The sequence below is a fragment of the Rhinolophus sinicus genome, chromosome 6, assembly GCF_057876585.1.
Source record: "Rhinolophus sinicus isolate RSI-liver-muscle chromosome 6, RSI-T2T, whole genome shotgun sequence".
In the NCBI taxonomy this organism is placed as follows: domain Eukaryota; kingdom Metazoa; phylum Chordata; class Mammalia; order Chiroptera; family Rhinolophidae; genus Rhinolophus; species Rhinolophus sinicus.
This window is the reverse complement of record NC_142506.1, coordinates 55,483,708-55,500,398: the sequence shown is the minus strand read 5'-3', so window position 1 is coordinate 55,500,398 and position 16,691 is coordinate 55,483,708. Positions and strand designations below refer to the sequence as shown.

At 48.5% G+C, this 16,691-nt stretch overlaps 1 protein-coding gene and 1 pseudogene across 1 annotated transcript in view; one reads left to right on the top strand and one right to left on the bottom strand.

Moving 5' to 3' along the window:
• Positions 1–253: 253 nt before the first annotated feature.
• The window catches only part of PARP1 (poly(ADP-ribose) polymerase 1), a 41,543-nt gene continuing 25,105 nt past the window's right edge, over positions 254–16,691 (bottom strand). The window contains exons 13-23 of the mRNA XM_019730906.3: positions 15,539–15,734; positions 11,382–11,510; positions 8,137–8,220; positions 6,521–6,643; positions 5,812–5,940; positions 4,338–4,436; positions 3,711–3,863; positions 2,543–2,670; positions 1,757–1,818; positions 1,068–1,182; positions 254–827 (exon numbers count right to left, since the gene is read on the bottom strand). Of these exons, the coding sequence (XP_019586465.3) occupies positions 746–827; positions 1,068–1,182; positions 1,757–1,818; positions 2,543–2,670; positions 3,711–3,863; positions 4,338–4,436; positions 5,812–5,940; positions 6,521–6,643; positions 8,137–8,220; positions 11,382–11,510; positions 15,539–15,734 (1,300 nt within the window). The 3' untranslated portion in view covers positions 254–745. The remainder of the gene's footprint in view (positions 828–1,067; positions 1,183–1,756; positions 1,819–2,542; positions 2,671–3,710; positions 3,864–4,337; positions 4,437–5,811; positions 5,941–6,520; positions 6,644–8,136; positions 8,221–11,381; positions 11,511–15,538; positions 15,735–16,691) is intronic.
• LOC148758179 (U4 spliceosomal RNA) lies at positions 16,270–16,384 on the top strand (annotated as a pseudogene).

Sequence of the window (16,691 nt, the reverse complement as noted above, 5' to 3'; positions counted from 1 at the left end):
ATAGTTTTAATTTGGAAGACAAAATTGCTCATAGGAAAGTTGAGAATTTCAAATGCAACTTTTAATTTACTATACTACATATTCTGAGTTTCCACATTCAAGTCTCTCTAGAAAGGGTAAGTGCCTTTTGTTAAGTATGAAGAATTTTTCATGTGCCTCCTCTTTCTGGTTTCCCCATACCCCTCGCCAAAAAAAAACAAAAGAAAAAAAAGCTAAAAGGGTGACAAAGGCAAAATGAAAAAGAAAATCTAAATAGTATGAAATTAGTCTTTATTTCACCTTAAAATAAATGCTTAACATTTTTCCAAAACCAAAACTAAAGATGAACACTTAGAAATAAGGGTAGAAGATTATTTTTTCCTTCCCTGGGGAAACCAGTAAGGCAGAAGTTCTAACATGGCTTGGTTCTTTTCATAGGACTAGTCTAAACAAAACAAAACAAAACAAAACAAACCCATCGCTTCCCAACATTTCTTCTATTGTCAGTTGTATAATACCTACCAGGGTTAGGGCTGGCAGGAAACAAAATCCCTGAATAACCCCCACCCCCAAATCAATAAAAACAGGATTTGAAAAGTCGGGAAAACTTGTTTAACGTGTGACTAAGTGTTCAAATCTTTCTAGAGAGTCAGTGAAGGTACTATCCCTCGGCAACCCAGCTGAGGTCTCTGCCTGGTCAGTCAGTGAAAAGCACACCAGGCAGATTCATAGCAGTCACTGGACCACGCCTCAGCCATGACTCAGTTCACCACAGGGACGTCTTGAAGTTGAATTTCAGCTTCAGCAGATACTTCAGATTTACCTGAGCAATATCGTAGACAATGTACCTGGAAGGGAAGTGTGTTAAGGAGCCAATGCTTTCACGACGGAGTGCGTGGGCCACCCCCAAGTGGGCGTCTTCAGGTGGGGCGTCCGCTCTCTCACCCCGTAAAGGGAAACACTCTCTGTGAGTCCCAGTACAGGACAGTCTCTCACCAGTCTGCCCTAGGTCACTGGCTGCACACAGAGGTGACTCTACAGCCCCAGAATGTCCCCCCAGCTCACACAGCCCATTCGTGAAAGGATACTCGTTATACAGCAGACAAGTGTCGTTTATACCAGAAGAAATCCCAGTCCCGAGAGGAACCTCTACACCATCCAGAGTAACACTAGCTGAAGGGTCAGGAGTGGTTTTGCCCAAACCTGCAAAAGCGAAGGCACGAGTGAGATGAGCTTTGAGAACAGACGTTGAAAGTGTTCGGGTGATGAGATCCACTTATGTTAGGTCTGTGTGTTCATTTGAAAGACGTATGAGTTCCACACTCTACCCTTCTTCCAGATATAAAACTAGGCTGTAAATCAAATTCCCAGGGCACCAGCCTTAACTGATTTTAATAAGAACAGTAGGACCCCCACCCCAGGATCACATTTCTGCTGAGCAGACGTTCAAAGCGGGCTAACTCATCAGGTGCTATGAGCTCCAGCAATGCAAGCTGCTCCGGGTGCCATTGCGTCCCGAGAGGTCCCTCAGTGCTAGAGCTGAGAGTCAGGTTAAAACCCAAAGCCAATGCACCTGGTTAGTGGTACCCAAACCGAGACTCTCCCACGGCATTTGTGACACTAGCTGCAGCCAGAGATAAAGTGGTTTTTAAATAGACCTCCCGTGCGGTTGAACAGCTGGCTGCAGGAATACAGCCTTTTGGGGACAGAGAGGGCCCCCTACCCCCTATGCTATCAGGGTGTCTCGGGCTGTGGCAGCAGCTCTGGCACGCGTTACCTTTGACACTGTGCTTGCCCTTGGGTAACTTGCTGATGTGTGAGGCGTGCTTCAGTTCATACCTATTCAAGAGAGGACAGTCTCAGAAGGGCCTCCAGGGACACGGGGCTCTCAAGCCAACAGCCCGATTCTCGTAACAAGGTCAAGTGAGAGGACGAGCCCATTGTCACTGCTGGGAGTTCCCTCCCATTCTGGCTGCGGACACTGAAGGCGCGGTTCTTTCTGCACAGAGTGTGTCAACGATCGCTGCTCTGGGGCCGCTTTCAAGGAAAGGTCCTGTTTAAGAGCTGTGGCTGGCTGCTCTGGACGTTTCTGTCTGGTCCATGACCCCCGGACCCCAGAGGGTCTATTACCAACCCTGCATTTTGGGTTGCAGTTGATAGGACCAACGTGGACCCAATCAAAGCTGACCAATCAGATTTTCTCTGTGGGGTACTTGGAACTGGCATTAAGACTACAGTTCGATATGACTTGGTCTCAAACAGACAATCTAAACATCAGCAGGGGAGGGGCGCTATCCTCTATGCAAGTCAACCTCTCTGCTTCCCAGTCCCCAGAAACAACGGGCTGCAAGTCCCCATCCTTGGGTTTGGTGAGGTGGCCCTGTGTCTTCCTCATTCACTTAACTTGAATCGGTTTCTGCTACCCACCACCTAACTGATGGGTCCTGTAATTGTGGGGGGGAATTTCCGGGGTCCCTTCCCAGCCAAGGAGAGTCCTCCTTCCTACAGCTTACCCCTTCCATCCCCACCAAATGCCACCAGCCCCGAAACCAGGCGCACTCACATGTTCCCGAGGGCAACTTCTCCCAACAGGAGTAAGCCTACTGGGTCTCCCTGAGATGTGTGGCAGTAGTTGGCACTCTTGGAAACCATGTCAGCGAAATAGATCCCTTTACCAAACATGTAGCCTGTCTGGAGGGTTGGAAAAGGGACAGTTGGAAACCTTCTAACGGGAAGTTAGTAGCACCACCTGCTTACCGAGGGCCGACGGTGAGCCAGGCACCAAGCTAAGTGCTGCAACAGCCACTTCCAATTCTCACAACACCCCTGGCAGGGCCACTGAGGCCTGAGCTCCCAGCCAGGCTGTTCAGATTTCAGGTCTGCTGGGTACCCAGGGGGTACTCTCTGGACCCCCCTTTCTCCTTCGCTGAACTGGGGAAAAGAACCTTATGGGGACGCTGCAAAAATTAACTGAATTCACAAACGCTACTTAAACTAATTCCTGGCACATGTAAACACCCAATAAATGTGGGCTATTGTTTTTATTCCCTTTTGTAAATGAAACACGAGCTTCAGAAAGGTTAGATCACTTGCCGAGTCGTGTGCTACTACTGCACAGCACTTGCCGCTCGTGAAACCTCTTCCCTCCCACTTTTCACAATCATAACATGAGAAACTTGGAAGACCACCTCTAAGTTCCTGTCCCCTGGTCACTTCTGGAGTCCAGCAGGTGACGTAACAACCCATCGTGTCACCTGTCGTGTCTGGACAGGGCTTTACTCATTTATGACCATATTTTCCTGAGGGAGATACGAGCTCACCCATCTGGGAAGTGGTAGAGGCAGGTGGGAACTCAGCTTGGCCCATGGCCCAAGTCTATTCTTTGCCTGTCAACACCCTAATTAGCATTCATGGAACCGTCTAGTCATTTGACTTCTTTTTTTCCAGAAACTACGCTCGATACATGTGCAGCCACACCACCTGCACCACCGACAGTTGGGTCAGGCGAATGAGGGTGAGAACACCAGCTGGAGGCTGTGTCGAGGGCCTGGAGAGGAATGTGCGGCTACAGCCACCTGTCAGCCATTGCCGAGCCCACACCTATGTCTTTAAACAAGGCCCCTCATTCACTGCAGCACATGCCCTTCTCACCTAAGTGTCTGAAGCTCGTAATGGAGCCAAGTGCAGAGACAGGTATCGCCCGCCCTGCACTCCCCAGGCCAGGCACCTACCACAGGAGCTTCAGGGGGAGCAATCCGGAGGCCCTGGGACAGGATTCCAGCAAAGTTGGTGGTCCTGGAGCCATGCCACAGCAACCTTCGGTTATGTAGCTGCTTGAACGGCTTGTAGCGCTGGCTCTCCCCTTCACGCTCTATCTTAAAGATCTGGTCGGAGTATTGAGTCAAGGAGAGACGAAAGAAGCCACTTGTTATTCTAGTTAAGACACAGGAGAACTGACCACTTGTCCCCAGAGCTAGGAAACTTAACAGATGTACGAGCATGTGAGGTGTTTCAATCAGGGATGGAGCAACCTGACTATTCAAGGGCCCATCTAGCAAAGACTAGCGTCTAAAATGAATACTCCGTGCAGCAAATGCACCCCTGAGGCACTCCGTTTGGGATCTCTGATAATATTTTCTGATTGTAAAACCAGGTTTTAGGGTAGGAAATTTCCTTTAAAACAGAATAAAAAGGTACCCCCCAAATCATGAAACTACTCATTTTTCTGCTCAATAAAGAAACGACTCACTTCCACTGGCTATTTCAAGCAAAGTAAATTGGTCGTTTCTACCCAGGTTGGAGGAATGGCAGGAAGAGGCGGCAGGACATAAGGGGACAGAGGGAGACGAGACTCTTACCTCGATGACTTTCAAGTCATACGCATTGTGTGTGGACGCATGAGTATTCTTAACATATTTTCTGATGATCTCAGCTTCCTCGGAATCTCTGTCCACCACCTAGGAGAAGGGTATCTGGGCATCAGAGCAAGGAAGCCCCCAGGAGAGCCACACAGAGGTGGGAAGAACAGGGACAGGCTCAGCTGACGTACAGATCACACCACGGCCCTTGCAGAAGCTTCGGTGGGACCAAGAACCTGGGTCCCACACCCCATAGCTGGGGAGATCTCAGGCCAGCAGTCCCACTACCTTGGGATATCAGGAAAGCTAGAAATCTGGGGCTCACTGTGAATGGGGGGCCTCCAGAACAAGGAGCTGGCCTCCAGGTAACAGTCCAATGGAGTTAGAACGGGTGGGCCAGGAGACGCCCCACAGCCAAGATTTGCAATCAAAAGCGACAAAGGTCGGTGTAGACGTGTTGAGGGTGGGGATGAAGGCTCCTTCTCACGTGGCTCAGAGCATCTGCCCTCTGTCTGTCAACTGTTAACGTAACTGCTGTTAAACAAGCATGAGTGTGTCACGGGAAAGGCTGTGTGTGACCTCGTATTTTCATCCTTTTACCCAAAGTTCAGAAAATCCAGGAATTCTGCTCTCCCTCACAGCCTCTTCATGAAAAGGCTTCAGAACTATAAATGGAGAGAATAGCAACCTCTTTACAAAGAACCAGTCCCACAACATTCCCATCTCAGCTGCCTCAGGGGCAAAACAAGTCACAAAATGTCTTCCTCTGCTGGGACCCTCAGATCTATGCTTCCTCCTGAGTAAGGAGCAAGGGCTCTTTTTAGTGATGTCACCACCATCCCAGGGTGGCCAGGTCCTAGTGGACCTGAGCCCTGTAACCCGGCAGGGACGGACACAGTGGCCCAACGGTGAGGCACATGCGAGATGAGACCAAGCTCAAGGTCAAGGCAAGCTAGGAGCTGGGGTAAAAATTCTTTCTCTGTTTGGCTTAAGCTGGATGATTTCTGCCTGAGTCTCCAACATACTCGAGTTGAAGGATTGTGTGCCAAGACGGCCACTTCGACGGGAGAATACAAATTCAGGCATTGTATTTTTATTAAAGCTGCCATCGGGCATGTCCACTCCTGAAATGGGATACCAGGAGCGACCTTCTAGGGTTCATATCGTAACAGTGTATGAAAACAGAGATTAAGGAAAAAACCTTTCTGTAATGCCCCTCAAAAACCAGTTGTCTACACCAAACCGAGGCCCTGGCTTGGAAGTCCCCTCGCAAACGAGATGCTCATTTACAGGTGAAAGGCTCTGTGGTTCTCAAAGGACCACCAGCAGCAAGGTCTGGGACTTGACGGAAAGGCCATTCTGGGCCCCAGCAGTCTGTCTCTGGAAGCTCTCCAGGAGGCCCTGGCACACACTCGAGTCTGGGGCTCCCGCTCGTGGGGCACGTGGTTAGGCTGCTCGGAAAGGGCGGCCGTACCTTGATGTCCGTTTTGAGTTTCTCATAGTTGACATCAATGGGGTCCTTGGTGCTGTCATCAGACCCACCCCTGAGCAGACTGTAGGCCACCTCGATGTCCAGCAGGTTGTCCAGCATCTCCACCTTGGCCTGAGGAACAAAGACAAACCTTGAGTTAGGTACCAAGGTGAGGAGAAAAGACTCACCATGTTGGCACAGAAAACCTCCATGTAGATGACAGCCCAAACGGCCAGTGAAGGGGGGACCTCCCAGCTGACTGGGGACAGCCCATTGTCCACTGTTTAGAGCGAGCACTCCCGAGGATTTCTTGGATGCTAGGAGGGCTCGCTCCCTGGGGCAGGGGAGAGGTGGAAGCCATGGGGCTGTGGTTAACACCCATCTTTCCTATCGCACACTAGTGATAGGTGGGGACCTATCGCTGGCTCCTGTGAGGCAGGGAGGGAAACCAGGGAGGAAAACACTGCGAGGAGAGGCACATTTCCCCAGACCAACATGGTATGAGCGAGGGAGGAAAATCCATCTGTTCTGCCGCTGTCTGTCTCCACCAACGTGGGTAGAAACCCTTCAAAACGAGGGCACGGAGGGGGCCCTCCCAGCACTGGTCCTGGCCCTCAGGGACCACGACATGGAGGGGGCAGTCACAGGGGCAGCAGCCTGACTGGCCCCTGAGCCCTGCACACCCAGGCTCCCTCCTGGGCCCGCGCGCTACCTGCACACTGTCCGTGTTGTTCAGGAGCGGAGGCTTCTTCATCCCAAAGTCGTGGGGGATCAGGGTGTAGAAGCGATTTGAGAGATCCAGGATCTGGGACTCACTGCTGCCCTGGGACACCGCCTTTAGGGGAGGGGACAGAGGGAACAAGGCTGAGGCAGCGACTCGGAGCCCCCAGCACTTGGCCGGGCTTTCTCCTCTAGAAGGTGGGTGGTGCAGCAGTCCCAAGGGAGCCGCGTGTGTGCACGAGCTCGGAAATGCAGGTGAATTTCCAAGAAGACGACCTTCCTATCGGTGTCATGTCACCCTGCAGTGGCGGGATCTCAACCCTCAAACTGAAGGGCTCAGCACACAATCAGCTTCCCATATACAATTTCATTTGTACCAAGAGGTGTGGTTACAAAGACATAAAACCCCCGCCACTATGCATGATGTTATTTGTAGCATCTAGATGGTGGGCTCGTGGGAATTGTTGTAAAATTCTTCCAACTTTTTGTATGTTTGAAAATTTTTCATAATAAAATGTTAAAAGGGAAACAAACCAATTGCTATGACATTCAGCTTGGCCCCGTTCATCCACTGAACTCCATCTTTAAGGCAGAGAACTCTCTTAATTGCACGTGGAGGTCCAGGTGGCCAGACACTCCCCTTCCTGCCACAAGGCCAATCAGTGCTCCATATGCAAAACGTGCTCAGCAAATGCAGAGATGGAGGAGCCGGGCCACAGGATACTGCACACTTGGCAGGTATCCCAGGTGACCAAGGATGTTTGAGGGGCAGTGAGCTGGCACACCGCGGCCCGAAGCCCCAAGTCTGCTGCTCACTGGGACACTGGCTTCTCCCAAGTCATAAAAGTTCTGTTTGCCACAGTCTGCTCTGTGCAATGGGTGAGGCCACTGTCCCAGCCCTTCCATGTGGGGATTCTGGAACAGCAAAGAGCTTGGGCTGAGGAAAGCCCTTCACGCCTCAGCCAGCAGGTAATGTGAAAAGAGGGCACTGCTGGGACCTGCTCTCACTGGATTAACTGCTACATTTCAGGGCCTCTTCTCCATCGTCAGTTAGAATGTCCACTTCCCCGGCCCCACTTCGGTTTCCTTTGTGCTTTTCTTCTTTCACAAGCCACGCCTGCACCCCATCACCAAGTACAAGAAGAACCCTCCAGGGCAAAGCTTGAAGGCTCCGGGGATGGGGGGACCTTGGCAGTAAGCTGATGTTGAACGAACATGAATGGAAGTCAGACATTACTTAGCTTTCTATTTGATGACTTCCTAATAACTGCAAAGATAATTTCAGCCTCCCTCTTAAGGAACATAAAATAAAATCAGAGCATTTTTATGAGGCAGGAGAACCAAATTCCTCACCAAGTTTGTAGGGAGTTTATTACATAGCTGATCATTGAAAACGATGCTAATTCATTAGTTTTGTGACCATCTTTTCGCAAGAGGCTTGTCACCTCCTCTTGTCATACTTATTAAACTGAAAAAACTCTTAAATCATGAACTGTGGCTCAGTATGTCTATTGCATTAACCTTCAGTAAATGTACTGCCACACCCCCGCGATGAGGTCGGCTCAGGGCCCACCAGCTGGGACAGAGCAGGATCAGCCCCTCGCTTACCTGCTGGACCTCACTGAGGATGGAGTACGCGGCCTGGATCTGCCTTTTGCTCAGCTTCCCCAAGGGCATCTTCTGGAGGTCGATCTGAGGAGACAGAGGGTTTCCCCTTTGAAAGCCGGACACTGTGCAGTGTGACGACAGGAGAGTTGGACCAAGGAGCCCTCGGCACGCTGGGCCCCTGACGGGAGCAGCCAGAAAGCTGCCTGGTCTTCCTGGGGAGATGCAGTGACCCAACTCCACAGACTTTGCAGCCTCGCCCCCACTGCAGGGGCCGAGTCTGTGAGAGAAGATTCTTGATCACTTCATACATGGCAGGGATAAGCCAACCAGGGACCTCCCAGCTCTGCGTTCTGTGTGAAATAGCGCTGCACTTCTGGAAGAAGACACAGCATAATCCCCACCTAATTCCAAAGTGAGAATGAGGTTGAACTCAGGTGGCCTTTTCTGGGGTCTCAGCCAAGGCAGTTCCCAGATGGAAAACAAGAACCATGAAGTGGTGAAATTTTTCTTTAAAAGAACACGCTCCTGAACATACATATTTACACCAGGTTAATAACGTCCCTTTCAAATCAGTCACTCCAAAAAGGTAAACATTTGTTCCAGGAGTGCTGCTACCGCTCACAACACCTTGGGAACTACCATCGAGAGAGGTGATAAGCTGCAGTGGAAAAAAGCATGAGGTTTGTGGCAAGAAGGCCTGCTCATCACTTACGCTGGTGCATCCACTTCTCAGCCTTGGGTTCCCATCTGTAAAACGAGGCCAGCTTTCTCAGAACGCACGAGGCCCTTCGTGAGTGACCCTGCCTGTACTGCTTGCTTGGCCCCCTCACCTGTCCGTGTACCACGGACCCCAAGCTCTGCAGCCTGAGATACTGTCTGCAGGGCTATTCCCAGTGGACTGTTTTGAGCTCCGGGCCCGAGACTACACCTTACCCATCTTTGTATCCCCAGCACCTGCAGCGCCTGGAACAAAGATGGAGCTGAACAGGCATTTGAGAAATGGGACCACCCTGGTGATTAAATTAAATAAGCTGGAAAGCGCTCATAGTTCAGCCCAGTTCACCAATCAGCGCTCAGGAGCAACAGCATCTGGTAACAACGACAAGCCGTGGCACGCGCACATCTGTTTCCTCAGTCCTGTCCATCCTGAGAGGAGATCTGGTTTCTGGGAGGAGTTACACAGTTGGAGCTAACGCTGGGGAAGAAGGGATAATCTAGTTCGAATCAAGAACAAGGCAGAATAAAAGGGAACAGAGACTGTGAGTATGAATTATACATTGGCTCTGAAAGCAATTCTAAAGCAGGCACTCCAAAAGCCGTTTTGACCGAACGTGACCAGAGTGAGAGCTGGCACTCTGCAGGGAGCACTATTCCTGTTCCCTAGGCTATGGGCTGTGTCATTTGGCATTTACTTTAAAAAGAGCAGGTCTCTCTAACCTGCACCCTCAAAATGCACACACATGCCCCAAGAGCAAGAGCGCTGAACCAACACGAGCCGCCCCCTCCCAGAAGACAAACTCCAGGTACAGACAGCTCTCCTGACTGGGGAACAGGGCAGCAGATCCACAGAAGCTTAGTTTAGGGAGAAAGTGAGAAGTGGGAGAGATACCTGGGAGTCCGGAAGCCACACTGCAGCAAAGGGAAGCTTCCAGGGCCATTGCCCAAGGTCTGGACGCAGCAGCCCCCCTCCCCTCGGCACCATGAGGCTAGCTCTCGGTTCAGGATTCACCTCATCACAGGGAGCGCCAGGTTTCCCCGCTGGGCATAAAGCTCCTGGGGTCACCATAGTTACTAGCCACCTGCCCCCCCATCCCCACGTGGACCCCGTTAGCCTGGGAGCAGGCATCCCACTCCCCACAGGCTGCCTTCCAACCGGAATCAGCAGCAGAGCCCCAATCCTTTCCTCCCATGAAACTAGTTACTTGTCTGAGTAAAAAAAATGACATCAAAACGTCATTTCACAGAAACAGACTTGGGTCTGGTAAGAGCTGAGAACTAAAAGCCATAGAAAAACCAGAGTGTAAGAAACTGGAAATGACACGTGGGACACTTCTTTTAAAACATGAACAAAATGGAACCCCCCTCTCCAGCACATTTCTCTCCCCTCTTCCTCCTGTGCCCACATTCTTGGTGAGCCCATCCGTAAGTTGTTCAAACTAGTCAGATCCTCCCGAGAAAAGTCAGACTCGCATCTGTTTGAACAAGAAGACACACAAGCCCAGGCCATTTTCAAAAGGGATGTCACTCAACATGGCCCTGTACCAACAGCTGGGCGCCAGGCTGAGCTCCAGATGGAGACACGGGGAGGAGGAGGAAGAGGCTGCCAGGGATTTATACCACCCAGGCTTGTCCCGGTGCCTCCCACCACCCAAGGCTGGCCAGTAGCTTCCTGGAAGAACCTGGGAAGCAACAGGGAGGGAGAAAACCCTCAGAGAGGGCGGAATGGCCAAGCGCCCTCCACAACTCTTGCCCTCTCCCGGTCCCTGCTGGTCAGAGCAGCCTGAAGCTTCTGGGCAGCGGGGCTGGGGAAGAAGGGAGGGTGTGTCTGCCCACCGGACACCAGCAGTCTGGACCACGTCTGCTCCGAAGGCCCTTGGTCAGCAGTCAAGAGCCTGACGCCAGGGGCTGCAAGAACAGGGCCATTCTGCACTCATCGTCCATAGGAAGAGGGGAGACAGCTGTAGAACACACAGGGACCGCTGGGCCGCAGCCGCAGCCCCCGCCATTCTGCCCTGGGCAGGACAAGCGGCACGAGCCCCACCACCGTCACCCCCACCCCACCCAGCCCTGTGCCCAACGTCTTCTTAAAAACAGCTGGCATGAAGTTCATGTGATGAAGCAAGTGCCAGACGTTCTCTGCACTTATGTCAGTGCTGTTTGCTGTTCTTAATGGAAGTGGGGTATGTCCTAGACTTCCCAGGACAACTCTGGCTGGCCCGTTCGGCGGGGCCACAAAAGCAGCACGCATACAGACCCTATCATGGCAACAGAGGGAAAAGTGCAAGGAGGACTGGGGGCCCAGGGGCCCGAGCTCTACCACACACCCTACACTTCACAGCAAGTCCACTGACCTTCGCAGAAGAGCGAGCACCCCAGGCCCCAGCACGTCTGCATCTGTCTCAGGCTGCCAAACACGTGGACACGCCGACACCCAGCAAGAGCAGCCGCCGAGCTGGACCCCAGCTCAGCACTCCCACCGTCAAGCCCAGCGAGTGCCCACACAGAGAACAATCACGTGCAATGACCTCATACTCCACCATGGCTTTCTTCATACTTTCCACATCAAAGATCATCTTGATGAGGTTCTGCACCGGCTTGGGGAGCCTGGACTTGGTGCCAGGGTTTACCGTCAGCTTCTTGACTGCCTCTTCATCCTGTAGGGAAAAAGACAGTCAGTCAGAGACCCAACTAAGCAACCCAAAGTGGTGGTGGGGTTTGGGCTGCAGATAAAGGACAGAGGATGGAGTGCCACCAGCGCAAAGGCTGAGATCAATCAACAAACCATGGGCGGCGGCTGTCAGAGGAGCATGTGAGTTTGCAGCGGGATCACACACTTCCTGTGCCCCCAAGACTCTTATTCCAGCTGCCACCGCAGCACCCAGCTCCGCAAAGGCTGACCTCCAGCCATCACAATCCCTTAGGCCCTCACTTCCTACCCATCGCCCCCGACCCTGGGGTTGTGGGTGCCCTCCTGGGAATCTACCCAGTGACTATTCGTGCCCACATGGGAAGTGCTAGGCAGCTATGAGGGCAAACCTTGGACTGAGGGTACCCTGGACAAATTCTGTCCCCTTCTCTTGCAATGCCTCACCCCAGGGCCAATTTGATGAACGACTAAGTTCATGAAGCCTTCTCGACAATCCCAAAGGATCAGGCACCTGACAGCATTAAAGCGTAGCCCAGCATTAACCATCCATCTGCTTCTTAACACCCCCCACCTCAGCCGCACTCCCTGGGATTGTAAATCCTAATTAATAGCACAAGACTCGACCCCTGCTATATGGACAATAGCCAGGCTAAGTCAAGACTACCCTGGTCTGGAAATGCCTTAACTCTTGCCACTTTTGAACCCGAGGGCAGGGACTGTGCTCTATCACAGTGTCCTTTGTAACCAGTAGTGTTTGGTGTTTGCTTCTAGTGAAGGTAACTGGCAGTGGGCGTTGACCCTGGGGTCTGCCGGGCTTAGCCAAGCTGCAGAAGGAACGTGTGCTGCGTCAGTGCTCACGGCTGCTGTTCCCAACGGCACAGTGGATCTACTCGTAACAGTGACCACTGTGTCTGAAATGCATTCTTATCCTTAGCCGGTGATAATGTCACCCGAGGGCAAACTACTCATGTGTCCAAAAACCTTATATTTAAATGCACACATGCTGTGACTCTGTAACTCCACCTCTAATGGTAATAATCAGAGATATATTTATATGTATACCAGCATTGTTATGTCAAATACCTGGTAGTCATCTAAATCCCTAATTGGGGGGGGAGGGGCAGGGCGTTGTGTATTGTTTGGTAAATTACAAATTATGGCCACCTCACAGCCTTAAGAAATGGTGCTCTCCTGCAGTTTAGTATAGCAGCCACTGGTTTTGAAATGTGGTCAGTCTAAATGGAGATGTGCTGGAAGGGTTAAAAATACACCAGATTTCAAAGATTTAGTTAAAAAAAGAAAAAGTAAAATATCTCAGTAATTTTGTTGATATGGACCACATGTTGAAATGCTAATATTTTGGATATACCGGGTTAAATACATTACTAGTATTCATGTTATTGTTTCTTTTGCTTTTTAAAATGCAGCTACTAAAATATTTTAAACGGCGTGTAGTGGTTGCGTATTTTGATTGGACAGCATTGCTCCTTGTACATTAAGGCAAAACGCAGGCAAGTGGTCACAACACAGTATGGAAAGAAAGACTCTAACTTTATAGCAGGAAAAAGTACCTGCAAAGTGCAAGAAAACTGGGAAAGGCATATACCATGATTTTAACTGCATTAATTCTGGGCAATTTTTATTTTTTGAGCCTCCGTTTTTCTCAAAATTTTCTCTAACATTTTGGAAATGGGAGAACTGAGGAGGGGGCACAGAACTCAGGAGGGGGCACTGCTACATCAGACCAGTCTGTCTAACCCTGAAGTCTAAAGTCTCAACCTCAACATTACACGAGAGTAAAACTGTTTTTCATGGCGAGAGCTTATGACACTCTCTATAACTAGAGAATTCTCCCTTTAAGACATGCTAGCCCTCAAAGATGTGGAATTAAAACCTGTACTGAACTACAAGTTTCCTTCCTTCTGGAAACTGAATGTTTTACCCCGACTATAAAGGTAACGGGTTTTCATATAAGAATAAGGCAAACATTTTGTCAAAACAAATGGCCACAAAAATATCAGCCAAAGACAACTGAAGACTGTCTGGTAACATATATAGAGAGATGTTTTTTTCCATTTGGGACATTACTTTTTCTTTTTGTTAATGGCTTCCTTTCCTGTGCAGACAGGGCACAGATTTTAGTCCCAAATTATTTCCTAAAATCTGTATTATATATATTTGACGCATCTTTTGGAGGAAAAATTAATATAAGACCTGGTCTTATAGTAAAATAAGACTTACATATAACTTATAGTAAAATAAGACCGGGTCTTACATAATATAATGTAATGTAAGACCAGGTCTTATATTACTTTTTGCTCCAAAAGACGCATTAGAGCTGACTGTCCGGCTAGGTCTTATTTTTGGGGAAACAGGGTAGGTACATGAAAAAATGATCAACATCACGAATCATTAGGGAAATACAAATCAAAACCACAATGAAGTATCACCTCACACCTGTTAGAATGGCTACTATCAAAAAGATAAGTGATAACAAGTGTTGGTGAGGATTTGGAGAAAAGGGAACCCGTGAGCATTGGTAGGAACGTAAATTAGTGCAGCAGCCACTATGGAAAACAGTATGGGGAGGTTCCTCAAAATTAGACGAACTACCTTGTATCCCTGCAATTCCACTTCTGGGTCTTGATCTGAAGAAAATGGAAACACTAATTCAAAAAGATATAGACACCCCCATGTTCACTGCAGCATTATATTCAATAGCCAAGACATGGAAACGTTAAGTGCCCACTGATGGATGCATGGGTAAAGAAAATGTGATACACATACAGAAACATTATTCAGCCATAAAGAATGAAATCTTGCCATTTTCAACAACATAAACAGACCTTGAGGGCATTATGCTAAGTGAAATAACTCAGAGAAAGACAACTACTGCATACTCTCACTTATACATGGAATCTAAAAAACCCACAAAAACCAAAAGATACCAAGAAAAAAAGCCCTATAACCCTAAAACAAGCCCACAGACACAGCAGAGACTGGTGGTTGCCAAAGGTGGGAAGTAGGGGGTGAGATGGGCAAAATGAGTGAAGCAGCTGAAAAGGTATAAACATCCAGTTATGAAATAAGTAAGCCATGAGGATGTATGTACAGCATGCTGACTACAGTTAATAGCACCATATTGTATATCTGAAAGTTGTTAAGAGGAGATCTTAAAAATTTTCATCACAAGAAAACAAATTTCTGTAACTATGTGTGGTGATGGATGTTACTTGACTTAATGTGATGATTTTGCCGTATGTACAAATATCGAATAATTACATTGTATACTTATAGTAAAATGGCACGTTATCAATTAGACCTCAATAAAAACGAACAAAACTGTGACCTAGCAGAACATGTCAAGTCATGTGATTCCATCTTGATAATAAACCAGGTCACACTGAGCCATGATGAAACATAGGTTCAGATAAGAAGCCTTATCTGGATTCTATGAATTACTCCCTGTTGGATTTCAGGAGCAACTTCAAAAACTGTTCCTCCTTGAGTCTTAAAAATGCTAATACATCAAGGCTCCCTCTCCTACTTCATGGTGTGGATCTTACTTGTGAAGGGTGCTGGATTTTATTAAATGCCTTTTCTGTGTCTAGTAGGATGATCATGTGGCTTTTGACCTTTATTCTACTCATATATTACATTGATTGATTTTTGAATATTGAACCAACCTTGCATTCCTGGGAGAAATCGCCTGCTCAGTTGTGATGTATAGTCCATGTGTGTGGATAGACTCAGTTTGTTAGTATTTTGTATTTATATTCATAAGGATATTGGTCTTTAGTTTTCCTGTGATGTCTTTGTCTGGTTTTGGTATCAGGGTGATACTGGTCTCATATGAGTCAGGAAGTGTTGCTTCTTCTATTTTTTTTGGAAGAGTCTGTGAAGGACTTGCATCATTTTTAAACATTTGGCAACATTCACCAGTGATGCCATCTGATCCACGGCATGTTTTTTTAAAGAATATGGTGTCCCTTCCTTTTACTACAACTAGATGGTGTAAGAGCATTAAGTGACTACCTGGCCGTAGTCAATCTCCAGGGGGTAGAACTTCTTGGGATACTTTGTGAAGTTTTCCGAGTGCCAGGTGTTCCCAGTTTTCTCTTCATATAACTTCATAAAGTGCTCAATGGCATCCTCCTTAGACGGCATCTGCTCCAGTTTGTTACCACCAATCACCGTGCCCACGCGACCCCAGGACCTGAATATCCAATACCTATTGGCGGGGGGAGGAGCATCAGATATAAATTTGTGGGTCAGCTGGCCCCATTTCTGGATGAGTTTCCCTTCCCTGCCATTCCATTTGGGTGAGAAAAAATTTCAAACAACGCAAAATGATGGTGACTGACACAGAGGAACAAAAGGAATCGATATTACAATTACAATTATTACTTTAAAGTAATTAAAGAATGTCTTTCGAACCGTATTGGCAAATGGACTACAAAAAGTACCAAAGAACAGCTGAAGTTTGGACTTGGGAATTAAGCTTGAGGAGCAAATCCTGGGGCCTATAGACCTTTACATAAAAACACCTCATTCCGCTCCTCAAAAAAATACAGCAAGTAGTATCATTTGGAAGTCATGTGTTTAAGGAGTTGCAACCATTAATGACATACCCTAAAGATAATAGTTTTTGGTTCGGATCAGAAGGTGAGATGCGATGAAATAGGAGGGGGTGGGACAGTGACACGCAGGGTTAGCCACCTTCAGACCCAGGCTATCATTTGTTTCCATCTCAATTTAGGGTACATAGCTTTGCGCAGTGGCAGTATCGTAGCCAATGAGGTTTATCCGAGGCGCGATTATTGCTAATTGAAACAATTTAGGGTACACATGATGGGTACCCTAATTACTGTGCTGCCTGGCTTTGAGTAAATTAATTTTTCTCAGTGGAAGTAATGGATAAGTTAAATTTTACATCACAGTAAGTATACATATATCAGAAACCCAACTACAAGACTTGTATGCAAAACCAGAGTTCAAAGAAAATTTGGGGCATCCTGCTATCTTCTTGGTCTGTTGCATAGAGGCATACAGTATCATTCTCTGCTGGGGTTTCTCCCTGGAAATGTTTGGAAGACACCACACAGACCTATCTTGAAAAAAGTTTTCTGATCCTAATGGCCCACACTACCCTTTCACTTTGAAAACCAATAAATCTAGGCCATCAGAA